The sequence below is a fragment of the Bactrocera dorsalis genome, chromosome 3 (assembly GCF_023373825.1).
Source record: "Bactrocera dorsalis isolate Fly_Bdor chromosome 3, ASM2337382v1, whole genome shotgun sequence".
Classification (NCBI taxonomy): domain Eukaryota; kingdom Metazoa; phylum Arthropoda; class Insecta; order Diptera; family Tephritidae; genus Bactrocera; species Bactrocera dorsalis.
In genome coordinates this window covers 88,342,534-88,361,686 of record NC_064305.1, presented here as the reverse complement: position 1 = coordinate 88,361,686, position 19,153 = coordinate 88,342,534, and the positions used below count along the sequence as shown (strand labels likewise).

Genomic DNA, 19,153 nt, shown 5'->3' with positions numbered 1-19,153 from the left:
TAAGCATACCAACAATAAACACACCAAACACGAGCAGACAGCATGGTAAATACGTAATATTTATTGTTGATACATTTTTTTTTATTGTATTCTGAAATTTTAGATAATCACGTCTAGACTTGGCAGCAACAACAAAAAGTGGAGTACCAACAAAACTTCGGTCTGTTTAGGTGCTTGATAATATATTTTTGGCATTCAAGTTTTTAAGCAAATAAACCAATAAACTACCTCATGGTTGGCATGTACAAGTGTAGTTATTTTTATTATAAAACGCATACAAATAAAAAGTGAAAAATAGAAAATAGCTTGGAGGGCGGTTATACTTAAATATTAAATGTTTTTTTAATATTATTTAATTCGTAATTTGTATTGTTTTCAAATTTAAATAATTGCTTTATTGTCAGAACAGTTATTTATATGTAAATACATACATACATATTCTACATATCGTCATCCATAATGCAAAATAACATAACATCTCTTTTCGTAAGTTTACAGGAGAAGGAAAAACGATTTAAAGGAGAAATTACGTTGAAACAAATTATGAATTTTTGTTACAATTTAGTTATATCTGGAACCTGCAAACTTTACATGCATATAGTAATATAATAAGTGACTCGTAATCAATAAAAAACTCAATTTCCAATTTTTTAATGAAATGTTGTTTTGCATTTTAGATAACAATATATTGTTATAATTTAGTTTATTATTGTAATTTAAACGTAAAATTAGAGCATTTTACGTTATTCATTTCGGATTATTATTTAATAATTAAATCTGTGTGATATAAACAAAAAATGTAAATACAGCTGTTGACAGCTAATAAGAAATGCCACTTATTTTGAAGTAAATGATGCTATTTTCCAATAAATCATGTATTTTTAATGTAAATATGTATATTTACAACCAGATAACTTTAATTTGAACATACAAAACTAGAAAGGCACGGAAAGTCGCGACTACTTCCACATTGAAAGATTTTGTTCTTATATGCATGCGATGCAACCTATGAGTAAAAAAGTGGTGAGTGTTTACATGGGTTTCGGGTAGCTTCGTTTATTTAATAAATTTGTAAAAACTTTCAACAGAAATCTTGAGTAGGGATAAAGAATTAATAAGGTACACGACTGCAGCATAATTGCTTTGTTTAATTTTATTCAAAAAATTTTTTAATGAAACCACGAGTGCGCCTAAAAGATGATTACGGACTGTGATTATATTCAAATGTATTTATGTACGTACAGAGCTAACTGCTACTTTATCAACAAATTATTTTGTGAATCTAATCCTTTCAAATCGTACATAAATGGAACAAATCGTTGAAATATTTTTTATGGTTATGTATGTAAGTATACATGCCCACAATCGTGTAAAAATGTGCTTAATCACTTTTGAAGAATTTAGAAGATTGTGAGACAATTAAGTTAAAATATTATAACGAAAAAGCAAAATAATTTTCGTAGTCAAAATGTACCTATTTAAAGTTTTTTGGGCAACGTTTGTATAATTCATAATTGGAAATATACTATTTATAACTGATTATTGCACTATAAAAATTTACAATCACTTTACATAGTTTTATTATTTGCAATTAATTTAAAATTAGCACTTATAATCAAAAAGACACATAAAAAATTTGTTTGCTTTGTATATGTAGAATCGACTTTAGCAAACAAATTAAGAATTAGCTGGATTCCAAATAGCCCAGTTTCCCGATTATTTAAACATAAGAATGTGCTCACTGACAAAAAAAAATTATAACATATTTTAAATTTGTATTTTTGCACGGAATAAATGTTAACCGAATTAAACGTTTTAAGTGTTGTAAATAAAATAATACCTGCACGTTAATGATCGCAACGTTGACGGCAGAGTGTAAACGACGATTTCAAAAATATGAAAGGAGTTAAGTGGGGGGTCCTTATGGCCTAAACCGAACAAACAAACAACGCTGTTGCAATGGAAGCATAAAAGACCTGGCTGCAATGCTGGAAATAGAATTTTTAAAAGACGTGTAAAAATAGGCTGCATTCAACACAGTGACCCTCCACGGCCTTCAAAAGCCGAAGAATAGTGTGCGCTATTGGTGGTATATGCTTTGGCAATGAAAATCGTCAAATTTATAAACGGGTTTTATTAAAGCAATTTTAATAAGTTCACTTAGACTAATCTTACATAATTAACATTTAATTTAAAAATAATGTTATGTTTTTTTTTAGCAAGAAAGAATTTCAATTTATTTTCATATTGATATTACTGTCGTGACAGTATAGTATTTTGTTGGTGTAGTTGTTGAAATCCATTGCTATATTTTTTGCTTACACATTCGCGCATATCCAGTCGCTTAAAGCCTTTTCTATGTTAGCGCCATCAATGTCATTGGTTTGTACATTGCAGCTTACTATAAATTGCCGCTTGTAGCGTTTGCTCCATAAATCCGCTAAGCGTTGAGAATTGGATGCGTATTCTGGTCCGAATAGTGTTGTGCTTGACGAGGATGCTCCGGCACATACCGCCGGACATGCAACTCCCATTTCATTAATGCTTTCATTGCCTTGAGGAGATATGGTCACTAAAGTACCTAAATTCATACGCAGCATGCGTACTGTCAACTTTCTCCCTTTAATATCTAAGTGTGTGCCGCAGGAAGTAAAGCCGGTATCTTCGTCTTTCGCCTTGGGCAATATGCCGTTTGTGTCTTTACTGGTGTTATTTAATGTAACTGCATCCATTTTCTGGTATTTCTGATTTTAAACTTAATATGTTATTAACAGTATATATTACTATTTGTTAACTTAGAAATTCTTTGTCATTGCTAGAAAAAATAATAACAAATGATTGTCAGAAGTGAAGAGATGCCAAGTTACAAGTAATAGATAAAAAAAATTGAAGAAGAAGAATTTCCTCAATGAAATCTATACGGAAGCTAACTCATCTATAATTCAGCTACGTCGATTCTATTTCTATTAAAGTAAAAATGTTAATAAGATTTTCTTACTATATTTTTGTTTAAATAAGCTATTAGTACAAACGGCACCAAATTTTGATATACCACCACACCGATTTGATTTTGTTTTAGTTCCTAATCGAATGCAACCATGTATTTGTTTATCCGACGAGCACTGCAAGTGGAGGCAACAACATATGTCAACTGTCATATTTTCTACACGTGCCGTTGTTCTTTGGTATTCTAACGGCTTGGAAATAATTTATTTATTTAATTCATATTCTGTTTATTAAATACTGAAAAATGGCGAAGAAACAAGTAAAACGAAAAGCAACAGATTTCGTTGACAAGAAAAAATTAAAAGATTCAGAGATTAAGTCTACGGAAGATGACGAGGAAGAGCAAGACTTGCAAGAGGTAATATTTTTGTTATAGTTGGTGGAATGTGTGACATTGCTTTTATGTTTTTCATAGGATTTGCTGCAGAAAATATCAAACGAAGACAACGATAGTTCTGACGATGAAGGAACAGAACAAATTTACCAATCCGATGACAGCGATGAGTTGGAATTTGAAAGCGACGAAGAGGGTAATTACGCTTCTAAATGGGACGAAGGTGTCGGATCAGAAAACAGTGGTGATGAGGAAGCGGAGTCCGATGATGAAGAGCAAGAAGGGTCCGATGATGAAGAAGAAGAAGACTCCGATGATGAGGATGAAGATGAAATCAACGATTCAGATATCGAAGATATTTCTGACGATGAAGTTTCTGACGAAGAAACCAATTTAAAAGAGCGGAATTTACCAAAAAGCAAAAAATCAGATGGAAATATTAAGAAAAACGGGTTAGAAGCCAGCACATCCGCAAACGCAAAGAAAGAGCTTGAGTTGCAAAAAGTTAAAACAAGTGAAGCCTTAAATGATTTCAAAGAAGAGCTTAAAGATCCAAATAATACGTTGGTTGTACCATCTAAGAAGGAGGAATATGCAGACTCGGATACTTCGGATGAGGAAGATATACGAAACACCGTTGGAAATATTCCCATGCATTGGTATGACGAATATAAACATATTGGTTATGATTGGGATGCAAAGAAAATTATAAAACCTTCTAAGGGAGATCAAATTGATGACTTTCTGCGTAAAATTGAAGATCCCGATTTCTGGCGTAGTGTAAAAGACCCTCAAACTGGACAAGAAGTTGTACTCACTGATGCTGATATCGAACTTATCAAGCGAATTAATTCAGCCCGTGTACCCAATCCAGAACATAATGAATACGAACCATGGATAGAATGGTTCACAAATGAGGTGGAACGAATGCCCATCAAAAATGTGCCTGATCACAAACGTTCGTTTTTGCCATCCTCATCAGAACGTAAGAAGGTATCGCGTATGATACACGCTCTTAAAATGGGTTGGATGAAAACAATGGAGGAAGTGGAACGTGAAAAGAAAGAAGCACGCGGACCCAAGTTCTATATGTTGTGGGAAACTGATACAAGTCGCGAACATATGCGTCGCATACACGATCCGGTTTCAGCGCCTAAAAGAGATTTACCTGGTCATGCGGAATCTTACAATCCACCACCCGAATATATATTTGATGAGAAAGAACGGAAGGAATGGTTAAAACTAAAAGATGAACCACATAAGCGTAAATTACATTTCATGCCACAAAAGTATAATTCACTACGTGAAGTGCCTGCATACCCACGTTACATACGTGAACGTTTCATGCGTTGCTTGGATCTTTATTTGTGTCCTCGTGCTAGACGTACCAAGTTAAATATTGACGCAGAATATTTGATACCCAAATTGCCTTCACCAAAAGATTTACAACCCTTCCCCACAGTGGAGAGTTTGGTATATCGTGGTCATACAGACTTGGTGCGTACCGTTAGTGTGGAACCCAAGGGAGAGTATATTGTTTCTGGATCGGATGATAAAACTGTGAAAAGTTAGTAAATTACAAAAACAAATATAAAATACTTTTTCGCTAATCAAAAATTATTTGAAACGCTTTCAGTTTGGGAAATTGCCACCGGTCGCTGCATACGTACAATCGAGACCGATGATGTTGTCCGTTGTGTTGCTTGGTGTCCAAATGCTAAGTTGTCCATTATTGCAGTAGCCGCTGGTAATCGGTTGCTCTTGATTAATCCAAAAGTTGGAGATAAGCTGCTCATTAAGAAAACTGACGATCTGTTGGCTGAAGCACCACAAAATGACACAATGGAAAGTGAACGCATCAAGACGGCGGTGCAATGGTCCGTAGCTGAAAAAGAAGAGCAAGAAAAAGGTGTTCGTTTAGTTATCACACATTTCAAGCCAATTCAGCAAGTGACATGGCATGGACGTGGTGACTACGTGGCCACAGTTATGCCTGAAGGTGCCAATCGCTCAGCGCTTATTCATCAACTATCTAAAAGACGTTCACAAATACCATTCTCCAAGAGTAAAGGTCTTATACAATGTGTATTGTTCCATCCCATCAAACCATGCTTCTTTGTAGCGGTAAGCATTTTTATTTAAGATTTGAGGAAGCAATTGAAAAGTAATTTTTATTTGTTTGCATGTTTTTAGACACAACACAATGTGCGTATTTACGATTTAGTTAAACAAGAGCTTATAAAGAAATTGCTGACAAACTCAAAATGGATTTCGGGCATGTCCATACATCCTAAAGGTGATAACTTATTAGTGTCGACGTATGATAAAAAAATGCTCTGGTTTGATCTGGATTTATCGACAAAACCATATCAGACTTTGCGTCTGCACAAGAATGCTGTTCGCAACGTTGCTTTCCACTTACGTTATCCACTTTTTGCTTCTGCCAGTGACGATCTATCTGTTATAGTTTCGCACGGCATGGTTTACAAGTAAGTGCTTTATTTGAAAATATTTTGCAAAAACTGTTTCTACTAAGCAATCTGGTATTTTAGTGATTTGCTGCAGAATCCATTAATCGTGCCAGTGAAAAAGCTGCAGACTCACGAAGCGCGTGAGGAGTTTGGTGTGTTAGATGTTGCTTGGCATCCAGTACAGCCATGGGTATTTTCTTCAGGCGCAGATGCTACAATTAGGCTTTACACGTAGTTAAAAGTAGTTTCTTTTTTTTAATTTTACTATTGAATTATTGCATACTTAATTTATGCAACATTATAAAATTAGCGAACAAAGCTAAATAAAATTTTAAAATAAAAGTGCTGCGTACTTTTTATTTTTTTTAACAAAAATGTTAACTTCGGTTCACGGAAGCTAGAATGCAGTTCACAAATAATAAATAAATATTTTTAAATTTTTGTTTTATCTTTCTTTTAATTTTTTTTTATATTTTTATACTATATTTCTTTGAACTTTTTTTTTAATTTTTTTTATATTTTTTATATATGTATTTTTGTTAACTTTTGTTTAATTTTCTTTTTAAATTTTGTTATATTATTTTTTAATTTTTTTAATTCTTTTTTTTAATTTTTTTTTAATATTTTTTCTTAAATTTTTTTTAAATCCTTTTTAAATATTTTTTTAATTTTTTTTTAAATTTTTTTAATTTTTTTTTTTTTAATTTCTTTTTTAATTTTTTTATTTGGTTTTTTAATTATTTTTTGTTTTAAATTTTTTATTTATTTTTATTTGTTTTTTTAATTTTCTTATAATTTTTAATTTTTTTTAGTTTTGTTAATATATTTTTAATTTTTTTTATAATTTTTAAAATTTTTAAAATTTTGTTTTAAATTTTTTTTTTTAATTTTTTTTTAATTTTTTTAAATTTTTTTAATTTGATTTATTTATTTTTAGTTTTTTTTACTTATTTTTACTTATTTTTAATTTTTTTACTTATTTTTAATTTTTTTGTTTTTGTTATTGTTTTGGTTTTTTAATATTTTGTTTTTTATATTTTTTTGTTTTTTTTATATTTTTTGTTTTTTTTTATATTTTTTTGTTTTTTTTTTTATATATTTATTTTTATATTTTTTTTTTTTGTTTTTTTTATATTTTTTTGTTTTTTATATTTTTTTTGTTTTTTATATTTTTTTCTTGTTTTTTTATTTTTTTTGTTTTTTTTTTATATTTTTTTTTTATATTTTTTATATACATTTATATATTTCTTTTTATCGGATTGGTCGGATTTCGGCGATTCCTTCAAAAGAACAGCTTTCTGGTGAGTAAAGGAAGTGTCGAAATTTCCGATCGAAACCTCAAAAACTGAGAGACTAGAATCCGCATATATGTATGTAGTTACATATTCGGTCCGACAGACAGACAAGGCTAAATGGACTCAGCTTGTCATGCTCATCATTTATAGTACAAATACTAAATAGAGTCTCCGACATTTTCCTCTGCGTGTTACAAACTTCGTGGCCCCTTCCCCTCTAACAACACTAAAATTGGTGTTGAGTTGGTCGAAATTTCTCTAAAGTAGCCAAAAAACGACTGTTCTCGGAGAATACAGAGTAAAAAGTTTTTTTTTTTCTGCTACACTTTTCCACATCATCTACACTAACAAAGCATTTGTTGTGGTACACCTTAGGAATATATACATATATACACTAGAACCCTTACGAACGGAATGAATGAAAAAAGAGTGCACGCGCTGAGACTTACACATGTTGTTGATAAAAGCAAAGCAAAAGCTCACTCGGTTATCTTCGTGCAAGTTCTGCAGACTTTGATTGTAAGTTGGCGAGTAATGGGGCACTCTCTTCAACCGAGTGAATGGCAAGTGCAGAGCATCCACGGCAGTTCGTTGAATGTGAGAGAAACAGGTGAGCTGAAATGAGACCGATTAAGCTCTCTCCCACAAAACTCGCCACGACAAACGGTGAGAGCATCCCACGTATATTGTTATCTACCTGCTGATTTCGGACCGTTGGAAACATGGGAGCTTTTTGCCAAAAATCCAACGTTGTTATCGAGTGTACGAGCTGGCGCTCGAGACATACAAGAACAACGAAGAGCAAGCTTTTTATGATATGTTCATATGTATGTATGTCATGTCGTTGGTATTTATTGCGAAAGCGCTCGCTTTTCTTTTTCAAATGTCGAAAAGAAGAATGTATTCACTAATTTGAGTAAGTTGGAGCTCGGCCGACTGGCAGTTAGGCAGGCAGCAGACACACGAGCAATCGCATGATGTGTTGTGTTTGTTGTTGCGCACAGCCTTCGCCGCCGACGCTGTCCGCCACGGCGACTGGAAGTTTGTAAACGCGCTCGGAACGGAACGGCGGCGCCACTGCTGCTGGCCGTGCTCCTGGTCGAGTGTTTCGTTCGAAATCAGTTTGATTCGCTCTACCTTAGCTAAACGGTCGGGTTCAGGTGGTCAGTGGCCCGCTGGGAGTACCACATATAGAGTGCTGCTGCTTGGGCAAGAATTCATTGAAAATATCCACATAAAATAAGAAAATATAAAACACAAAGCAAAAAAAAAATGAAAGAAAATTTGTACTAAACAGCCAAGCCAAGCCAAGTACATGCTCAACAAATCAACGGCCAAGTGTAAGCATACATACCTACATATGTATATGTACATATGTATGTGCGATAGCACAACGAGACGGCATAAATAATTGATAAAATATTCGGAGAAAAATTGCGAAAAGTGCGCGAGAAAAGTAAAATGCCATTATTTTTTTAAGTGCGAAAATTAAAAAGAAAAATTTACAAAAAGTGTATATAGTGTGGAAAAATCGCTGTGCCTGTGTGTGTGTGTGTGTAGCGTAAAAACGACGCTGATTGGCGCGACACAGCGCGAAGTTGGGGCCAAACAGCAGCGCTGCGGAGCAGAAGCGCCTACATACAAACATAGCCAAACAAGCCAGCATATACAGCCTTATCAAGCACACACACACACACGCACACACATACATGCAAACATATTCGTTTGTGTATTACAAATAGCACATATCTACCCCGAAATAAGCGTCCCGCTCGGCGGAAAATCTGTACCCATTGTCGTTTGGTCAACATCGGGAATAGCAGCGTCGTCGAGACGTTGGCGTTGGCGTTCGCGATAGCGTGTACGTCGACGCCTACGCTGCTGCGTCGTCGATGTGCTTGTCGACTGCTACAAAAACATATCCATACATACATAGATATGTATATACATACATATATGTACATATGTGTATTTATTTTATATTAGGTTTTAGCATATTTTGCAAGTGTGTGTGAATTTCTGCGTGCGCGCGCAGCCAACGTCGTCGTTGCTGGCAATGCAAATGTGATCGCTGTACTGCTGGAAATGAAAAAAATATGCATAAAATAATAGCAAAATACAAAAAATAAGAATTTTTTTCAAAAGTAGCCATAAAAAGTGTCAAGAACCGTTAGGTTTAACTCTTTGGAAAAATATATGTATGTACATATATATGTAGTATACATACATACATATGTACATATACTAATGTGAGCAAAAAGTAGTAAGACCTTTTGATGTAAGTTTTGCGCGAAAACCCATTTGTCGAAATATATATTTTTTTCTAGGCTGGTGTAAATGTCAGTGATATCTGTGCCCAAATATCAAATCAAAATAATCTTTAGTGTTTAATATACGCTTGTCTTTCTGAAGTACATGAAGTGCATTCGGCGATTTCATCGATGAGTGAAATTATTCAACTGGAACTTCTTCCATTAAACTTTATGTGCGGAATCAATTTTCTGGTGCCGAAACCTTCAGATTGTTGAAAAATGTCTTCGGTGATAATTGTTTGTCGCTTGGCAAGTTATTCAAAGAGGGTTGAGAAAACATTGAAGACGAACCCCGACCAGGTCGTTCCCACGGCAGTCGGGTCTACGTAATCGGAACGGACACGGATTTTTATCCAGCCAAGGACTGTCAACTAGTCATAATTCTGCTGCTACAACAACAACCCCTACCAGGACGGCAAACAACAACAACTGGTGATCAACACGTCAATAAAGTAAAGGAGTTGGTGCTTGAGAATCGACCATCCACAGTTAGAGATCTTACTGACATCGTTGGAATATCAGAAGGATCAGTGAAAACCATTTTGAACGATCATTTGTGTCTAAGAAAAGTTAAAGCACGATTGGTTCCCAAATCACTAAATTTTTTTTTTTAAAAAACAGCGTCGCGTTTACTTCTGTGAAACAAGGGATGTCATGAAACGTATTAATACTGGCGATGAGTCTTGGCTCTATGTTTACGACCCGGAAACAGACGAACATTCGATCGAATATCGTAGAAAAGCTGAGCGGAAGCCGGAAAAACACGTCAAAACAAGTCAAGAATCAAGGTTTTATTGACAGTTTTCTGCGATCGATGTGCGATATCGAGGTGTGATGTACTCCAAATTTTCTCCAACCGGCCAAACTGTTTGCAAAGAATACAATTTGAGTATTATGCGTTGCTTGCGCGAAGAAATTCGTAATAAGCGGCTGTATTATGGGCCAACGACTCTTGGTTTTGGCACAAAGATAATGCACTGTCGCATGCTGCATTGATTCTTCGTGAGTTTTTCGCCAAATTTTCAATCAATATCGTGTTGCAACCACCGTATTTGTCTGATTTAGCTCCGTGTGACTTCTGGATGTTCAGCAAACTCGAACGACCGCTCCGGGAAAACACTTTTCCGTCAGTTAAACAAAAAAAGCGTGAATAGCCGCGCGCGTTGAAGGCTATTTCGGAAATTGTTTTTAATAACTGTTTCGAAGATTAGAAAACACGTTGGCACAAGTGTATTGGGGCTAAAGAGGATTACTTTGAGGGGAAGGATATAGATTTTGATGAATAAATTAAGAAATTTCAAATTATGAACAAAGTCTTACAATTTTTTGCCCATAGTAATGCATATGTGTAATGAAAGAATAATTTGTTGTTTACGAATTTCGAGTTGGGAATATTAATAACTATAAAAGACAGAAATAAATGAATAAAAAAAATTAAATCGGAATAATTAAATAAATTTATTGAGAAAATAATAATTAATAATAATAATAATAATAATAATAATAATAATAATAATAATAATAATAATAATAATAATAACAATAATAATAATAATAATAGTAATTATAATAATAAAAAGATAAAAAAATTAAAAAATAATAATAACAACAATAATAATAATAAATAACGAAAGTAATAATAATAAACTAAGAAAAAAACTAAAAAGTTTCTGAAGTCCAGCGAGGGATTTATTACACTAAAAAATTACATATACAGATTAAAAAAACTAATTTTGATAAATACAAATTATTAAATTTGAATAATAATAAAAAATTTATAACTGTTTTTACAAAAAAAAAGAAAAAGTAATAGTTGATGGCAGGGTTGCAAATAAAAATAATTGTATCAACATTTCAATTTATATTTTATACCCACATACCAGATTAGAAATGAAACATTTTAGTCACAAGCCTATAATTAAAAATTAAACAAGTAACTTTTTCAAAATTAAATTTTTTTCGTGTTTGCGGCCTTCATTAAAATTAAATAATAAAATTTCTAATTTTTAATTCCAAAAATTAAATTAAAAATCTTGTTTTCAATGCCAACATTAGTAATAAAAATTAAAAAAATTAACTTTTAACTCAAATTTATGAATCAAAAAATTCATTAAATTAAAAATTTAATTTTAAATCCCAACATAGCCATTAAAAAGAAAAAAATTTCATTTTTAACCCAAAATTGTTCAATAAAAAAATTTGCACTGTGCATTCTCAAAAGTGTAAGTTTCTATTTATAAAGCAGATTCCGTCACCGTTATCGCCAACAGCTCCGTTAATTGTTGAGGAAGTTCGCATCACTCGCCTTAAAGTCAGTTGCTGTTGTTCTTGCAAATTTAGCATACACAAATGTGGGTGTGTTTGTGGTCGTACGGTCCCCATAGCTTTACTTCCTTCAATCTGAAAGCTTTCATTAGCGTGTGCGCTCTTTTCAAACTTCATTACGCTGAAGCTACATATTATACATACTTTCTCTTCGTCGCACACACACACACACACAGCTCGGATAGAGTGCTTGAAAATGCTGTTTGCGAGAATATCTTAAAAATATGTGCATACGAAGATATACACATAAAAAAAAAATAAATAAATAAAAACGGTAAATTATAACAATTTTTGTATTTAGCGTTGATTCAAGCGCATTTATGCATTTCTGCAGTAGACACATGTAGCAAAAGCAGCTGATGCTGGCCGCGTCTAAATACTTTAAAATCTCAGTCCAAAAAATTCTCTACTCCGCTCCATCATCATCTTGTGCCGTGTGGCGCCAGTCTCATAAATCTACATACATATATACATATATTTGTATATATGCAAAGGAGTATTTGTAGTTATGCAGCAGAGTTCTCAAATACACATTTGCACGTTTTTTGTATCACACTTGCAAGAGTATATAGATATGTATATGAATATCTACGGCGAAGTGTGACAAAGCTCTTTTACGGCTGTTAAGGAAAAAATCTGTCATTCCACCCGTGCTAACCTCTGCCGCCCTCTCGGCATTATGTATTGCCTACTTCCTGGAAAAGTTTACCCCACCTGCTGCTTTTTGATTTGCTTTTCGAACACTTTCGCTGCTTTCACACAGGCCCTTAAGTGCACAAACACATACACACACACATATACACATATGATTTCATTGTTATTTTGTTCTTAATTGTTTTTTCCTCGCTTTTCCTTGCCTTTATTTAAGACTGCCATCTTTTTGCAAAAATCCTTTATCGATGAAAGCCATCAATTTGAGAGTGTGGGCGCAAAGCATCCTGCTGCGTATGTGTTTGTGCGTGTGACTTTTATGGGTGTACATTGAAAGGTTTAGCTAAATGTACACTAATACATATGCAGATTTTTGTGTTTGAGTATTTTTGTTTTTCTTCTCGACTCCGTTGAAAATTTATCAATGAGCGAACGAGAGTTGACTCCTTTTTTGAATGTTTTTCGCAAGGCATACAATTAAACAGTTATACATTTTTTTTATTTCTTTTGGAACATTAATTTTAGGGTAGCAAATAAAGTACTGTTCTAATAAAAGTGCTGTAAAATCGATGTTTGAAGCTTCCTACACTGCGTATGAGTGATATTTGACCGTTTGGGTGAAACGGCCCTCCAATCGATTGAATTACCCAAGTAAGATTGTAGTCTTTGATTCTCAAAATTGTTTGGTTTCAAAAGTTCTATACTAAGGGCTAGTTATATATATAATGGCAAATGTTTCAAAAAAGATGGGCTTCAAGGCCTGAAAAGTCTTTGGCGTAACAATGAAAGAGGGAAAATGTCGCTTTGTTTTTCGACATAATCTCTCTAGAGTAATGCAGTTGTTTTAACGGTCTTACAACATTTCGAGATCGATTCGATAATCTAAAGCTTCGAAGCCTTTAAAATATGGCTTTATTTCCAACTCAATCTCCTTATGCTCGAAAAATCTTTTTACAGAAAACCACGTTTTCAAACTGGGAAAAAGGAAAGAGGCAGTCGATTCGATGATGTCTGAAAACACGGCACCCAAAAAAGTGCAAAGGGCGAAGATTTTTTCATTTGTAAAATGTACATAATAATTTACGTAATTCACGAATCAGGAGCTCGTCTCAACTGAACCTCAACTTGAACGTACTTGAAGACCTGCCAGGGTTTTAATGAGACAGAGGTGAGAACAATATTAACCTGCCAGGCATTACGGTGAGATATTACTCTTACGTACTCAGGTGATAGAATACTGCCCTCACCAGCCCTTTGTCAAACTAATCCGTTCTGGTTTTCCATGGTACACCGTAATCACAATATTACTCGCCTTGATTGTGATGAGCGCTTGCCGAGGGTTTTCGTCGACGTCTGTGCACATTTGGTGTATTATTCCCTCGTCGCTTTTTTGCCTCCCTCTCGTGGGTAGGTACTCCTTCGGTGTAACCCTCCTGCAGCTCTTGGTCGGGAGCTGCTTATTGCTGCGTATTATTTGCAGCTAACCTACTTAGTAAACACGGTTCACTATCCACCAACTGTGACTCCGGTAGTAGCTCAGCCTTACTTTTGTTATGAAACTTTGACAGTATTTTATTAAAGGTTGGGCCGATCGAACTATTTTTCTAAAAAAAAGGATTTGCTAAAAAAAAGGATTCAAGTTAAAAAATGGTCTCTATTTTTAATTTATATCATCACAAAGCGCTACCAGCGGCAATTTCACTTTGGGTAACAAGAAAAAATTACACGTAGCCAAATCTGATAAATACGGTGGTTGATCGATGCCTATTGGATCACAATTGTGACTCAATGAGAAGGTGCATTCGTGTTATCCATGAATTGTTCTTGCACAATTTTGGTCATTTTCGATGGATGTTCTCACGTAAACATCTCAATACGGCTAAATAGAACTCTGTATTGACAGTCTATCCTTTCAGAAAAAATTTATGATGAACGAAATCACGAATATTGAAAACAAACAATCAGTATCTCCTTGATTTTTGAACAGCTTTGGCTTGGTCTTTTACTTTCGACTCGTTTTTTTCACTCCATTCCGATGATTGTTGACTTGTTGTCATGTCAAACTCTTATACCCTGTCTCATCGGCAAGTATAATGCTCTCTATGAATGTGGGATCGAAATTCGCCCGGACAAGCGTGTCCAAAGAGACCTGTTTAAGGTACTCTTTTTGAAAAAAATTCAGCTTTATTGGGAACGCGTTTCATACCATAAATATCCACTTAAATCATTCTTAACCACACTTAAATATTCAACGGATTCGCGAGAGATGTCGAACTCTCTTTTCATCTCTCTAATATTTGCCTGGAGGTCGTCCAGAACAACCGTCTTTGAAGGCTTTGTACCAGTCGTAGGCTTGTATTTTTGCATCACCGTTAGAAATACAAAATTTGAACAAATTCTTTTTTTAATATTTTTATCCATTCTAAATATCGCAACGCGCTACTGCGGTGTACCGACTTAAGCAGCTGTTGTAAACAAACTGGTTGACTGATTGCGCCCATATTTGGCAAAGTAATAAAGGATAGTTCTACCAACTTAGCAAAATATTGTAAAATATCATTTTCGGGGGGAATTTAATTACACATTCCGGGTGCTTTTTTGTCACAATGGGTATATATGTACTTACATTTATTTAATTATATATGTACATACATATCTATGGTATTGGATGTACGCAAAGTTTTTTGTATAAAAAATTTTGAAAAAGATAATATATTTAATATACGTCTAATTCCGAAACAGTAGCAATCACCACAAAACGACAACCAACAAATGCGTTAATATGTATGTATGAGTGTATATGTTCAATGAAATGAAAAGTGGCAAGCAAATACAGAAGTGAAAAAATGCAGTGAAACCAAAATGAAACCAAAATCGAATTCAATTCAATTCCAGCGACAAGTGCATAAAATGAAAGTGTGAAAAGAAGAAGTAGAAGCAGCGACAGAAGCAGCAAAATTATTATCGAATTCCGCATTTGTGACAACAGTGCAATGCCTTCAACGAAACAACGTTAACACATCAACATTCTCGAAAAAAGCATAAATAAACAACAACAATAACACCAAATTAAGCCGCGCAGCGTTTGCAACCGCAAAAAATAATTTAAATCGACAACAACAACAACAAACGCAATAGAATACATCAGGTGCGTTATTCAATACGCGAAGCGCATACAAACCTACAAGTATAGTGATAATGCGCCAGTAAGCGAGTTGGACTCAGAGGCATAGCCCATAAAGGTTGCATTTTCTTCGGGCGTACGTGCAACGCATACTGCCCCAGGTGAGTGCCGTCAGTCAGTCAGCCAGCCAGTCAGCTGGTCGATCGACAGAGTTGTTGTTTGCCCATTTGAGTGTCATTTAACGTCGTTCATTAAGTCATTCGCTCAATTACCGCGACCCATTTGCAATTGTCCGTGCACCGTTGACGCCGACTCGTGCGACAGAATGCAAACCGCAAATCTGTTAATGCATTGACTCAATGCTCTTGCTGTTGCAGTTTGATATGCTCAGCTCCGATTGAACGTAAATGAGACACATATAGACCAGGGTCGATAATTTTTGAATCCAGAAACAAATTTTAGTTGGATGAAACTGAAATTCATTAGATATTACAAAAATGAAAGAAATCGAATTTGCATGTAATCTGTGGTCGTGAAGTGGAAGGAAAAAATAGATTAACCAAAAATAAGATCATTTCAATTTTTAACTTAAATTTGTAGGTTATGTGAAAAAGATCTCCAGACAAAAGTTGTAGATATTTTTATTATCCACCACTTTGCTATTTAACTTTTTTCCATAAGGCGTATGGGTTTTTCTAAAATCAAGACAAACAATTTTTTCCACTTTAAATCTCAACAACCTTCCTTCTCCTTCCATTTTTTTAATTTCTTTCGTTTCCAATGAGCTTTATCCTACTGTTACACTTTTTTCTATTTTCAAAGGCATTGGTCTAAAATATGCAATAAAAGCATCAAAAATGGCTTAAATTGCCTTAGGTTAGATTAAGTTAATCTGGTAGGTTAATAAGCCACGCATAGACCAGTTTTGGAGATGGAGTTCAATTATAAGGTCCATGAGGAGTAGTCATTCTTTAGAATTCCTACGCTTTACGCGAATTTTAACAGACTTTGTGACTTCTATATCGATTCCTCCTCCTGTAGTGTATCAGTGCACAAGAGATGCTCCATTGTTTCGCTGGTACCTTGCTCTGAACATTTCCTGCAGTCTTGTTGATCTGTCAGCCCCGTTCGGCGGGCCTCTGTCGTCCTTAGACAGTCTTCTTTCAAGTGCCAATAGGAATTTCGTATACTTCCGATCTACTGTTTGGCATATGACTTCAGCAGCTTTGCACCCAGGTAGTCTGTATTTATTATTTTACATATAAAAATTGAGTCCACTTATGCTACTTTGATTAAAAAAATATATAAAATTGCGTATCTTCTTCTTCACTGGCGTAGACACCGCTTACGCGATTATAGCCGAGTCAACAACAGCGCGCCAATCGTTTCTTCTCTTCGCTACGTGGCGCCAATTGGATATTCCAAGCGAGGCCAGGTCCTTCTCCACTTGGTCCTTCCAACGGAGTGGAGGTCTTCCTCTTCCTCTGCTTCCCCCGGCGGGTACTGCGTCGAATACTTTCAGAGCTGGAGTGTTTTCATCCATCCTGACAACATGACCTAGCCAGCGTAGCCGCTTTTTTGTAATTCGCTGAACTATGTCAATGTCGTCGTATATCTCGTACAGCTCATCGTTCCATCGAATGCGATATTCGCCGTGGCCAACGCGCAAAGGACCATAAATCTTTCGCAGAATTTTTCTCTCGAAAACTCGCAACGTCGACTCATCGGTTGTTGTCATCGTCCAAGCCTCTACACCATATAGCAGGACGAGAATTATGAGCGACTTATAGAGTTTGGTTTTTGTTCGTCGAGAGAGGACTTTACTTTTCAATTGCCTACTCAGTCCGAAGTAGCACCTGTTGGCAAGAGTAATCCTGCGTTGGATTTCTAGGCTGACATTGTTGGTGGTGTTAATGCTGGTTCCTAAATAGACGAAATTATCTACAATTTCAAAGTTATGACTGTCAACAGTGACGTGAGTGCCAAGTCGCGAGTGCGACGACTGTTTGTTTTCATGACAGGAGATATTTCGTCTTAAAATTGCGTATACTAAAATGAAGAAGGGAGTAATAGATATTTTTGATCAGCATAATAGAAAAATGTCATAATTTTTTAAAATTTTCATTAATTAAATCCATTCCTCCTCAATGATTTCTCTATTTGAAGGTTTTTTGAAACAGTTAGAGTTATCACCATAGTAATAAAGGCTCCACTAAACCTCCAATAAGGATATGATCCTAATAATAAACAAATAATAATACCAATAACGAAACGTTTTTGCTTTTACTGCTAATCTCTTGGAAAACGCTTCATTAGGCTAAATTGTAAGCGCTAGTTATACGATATGGTCAAAATTGACCCGGACTGACAAAAAAATACATTTTGAAGTAATTTAATACAAATGTTTATTATCGCCTTCAAAATAGGAACCTTTCCAACCATTACCACCCAACACTTAACCAACATTTTCATACAATTGTTATACACCTTGGATGGGATGGACTTCAGTGCCTTCAGAGAATTTTGGTTCTTTGGGTTTCGCTCATTTTTGGAGCGCCTTTCTATAGATTGTTAACTAGTTTAAACATTGTATTCATAAACTAAAGTCTCGTCACCTGTAACGAAGTGTGTGGTGAATGTACATAGATGTTTCAGCTACTTTGTTAATAATCTCTTTTGCGACTTCTACTCGATGATCGTTTTGACTGTAGCATCGACTCGCATTACAACCTCCACTGAATGCTTTGTGTCACGCTAATACCTGCGTTTGCCATAAAGTAGACCCCACAAAATACTACTGCAACATTTTCAATGAATTCCGAAACCCAAAATTTTAAGTAAATTCGTATTTTAATGTTTTTTGTCCATGGTGAAAATCGCCTGACAAACTTTTGGCGTCGTAGCAGGTGCCAAACACACACACTGATTGACATATGGAGATCAAACTTTACACCACCATAAAATGGGTTTTTACCAATCTAGGGGATAAAAGTTCGATTCTTTTTCGCGCGCAATTTCAATGGACCTGTCCGGGTCAAATTTGATCAGCTGATATACATATAAATATAGTTCCGCGTTTAGCTATTTTTCTCGTATATGTCAAGGCACCTGAGCAGCCGGTTTTTCAGTGATAACCACTCTTTACCTTAACTACATACTTTCGAGTCTTTTCTGCATGTTTTGAAACTGGTAATATTTACGTAGACACCGCCTACGCTGTTATAGACGAGTTAACAACAGCGCGCCAGTTGTTTATTTTCTTCGTTATTTGGCGTCGATCGGATATACCAAGTGCAGACAAGTCCTTCTCCACCTTATCTCTCCAACGGAGTAGAGTATTTCTTTTCCTCTACTTACACCGGCGGGTATTGAATCGAGAAGTGGTATGCTGGAATGCTATTATAGCCACTGATTCGCTAAATCTCGTACTTCGATTTTTGCTGCTGCCAATATGCAAAACCTTTCTCCCGAGCACTCCTAACTCGGACTCGTCAGGTATGGTCATTGGCATGCCTCCGCCCCATTTGACGGGCCTGGAATGATGAGGCATTTGTAGAGTATGGTATTTGTTCGTCGAGAGAGGACTTTATTTTTGAATTGCCTACTCAGTCTAAAGTAGCACCTGTTGGCAAAAG

General features: G+C 35.0%; 3 protein-coding genes and 1 long non-coding RNA gene across 4 annotated transcripts in view; 3 read left to right on the top strand and 1 right to left on the bottom strand.

Annotated features, from left to right (window-relative positions):
• On the top strand, positions 1-248 carry LOC125777895 (uncharacterized). The gene is made up of 2 exons (XR_007422449.1): positions 1-45; positions 104-248. It is a non-coding gene; the product is annotated as an uncharacterized LOC125777895 (long non-coding RNA).
• Positions 249-2,112: 1,864 nt separating this feature from the next.
• LOC105229400 (uncharacterized) lies at positions 2,113-2,847 on the bottom strand. Its single transcript, XM_011209670.3, has one exon. It carries the CDS (start codon positions 2,730-2,732, stop codon positions 2,319-2,321), a length of 414 nt encoding a protein of 137 aa, XP_011207972.2. The 5' UTR covers positions 2,733-2,847; the 3' UTR covers positions 2,113-2,318.
• A 300-nt stretch (positions 2,848-3,147) lies between these two features.
• LOC105229401 (ribosome biogenesis protein BOP1 homolog) lies at positions 3,148-6,155 on the top strand. Its single transcript, XM_011209671.4, has 5 exons — positions 3,148-3,364; positions 3,422-4,907; positions 4,977-5,464; positions 5,534-5,829; positions 5,893-6,155. The coding sequence occupies exons 1-5, from the start codon at positions 3,251-3,253 to the stop codon at positions 6,044-6,046; spliced, it is 2,538 nt and encodes an 845-aa protein (XP_011207973.2). The 5' UTR covers positions 3,148-3,250; the 3' UTR covers positions 6,047-6,155.
• A 1,866-nt stretch (positions 6,156-8,021) lies between these two features.
• Positions 8,022-19,153, top strand: part of LOC105229402 (regulator of G-protein signaling 17) — a 63,194-nt gene continuing 52,062 nt past the window's right edge. Inside the window, exons 1-2 of the mRNA XM_049451068.1 lie at positions 8,022-8,446; positions 15,137-15,679. The gene's annotated coding sequence lies outside the window, so the exon portion shown is untranslated. The remainder of the gene's footprint in view (positions 8,447-15,136; positions 15,680-19,153) is intronic.

What these genes read in the sequence shown, in the direction of transcription:
- LOC105229400 (XM_011209670.3), bottom strand. Translation starts at nt 2,732, where the DNA reads ATGGATGCAGTTACATTAAATAACACCAGTAAAGACACAAACGGCATA.
- LOC105229401 (XM_011209671.4), top strand. Translation starts at nt 3,251, where the DNA reads ATGGCGAAGAAACAAGTAAAACGAAAAGCAACAGATTTCGTTGACAAG. An exon ending in AACCATGCTTCTTTGTAGCG is followed by an intron (nt 5,465 to 5,533) that starts GTAAGCATTTTT and finishes GCATGTTTTTAG; the next exon opens with ACACAACACAATGTGCGTAT. An exon ending in TCGCACGGCATGGTTTACAA is followed by an intron (nt 5,830 to 5,892) that starts GTAAGTGCTTTA and finishes CTGGTATTTTAG; the next exon opens with TGATTTGCTGCAGAATCCAT.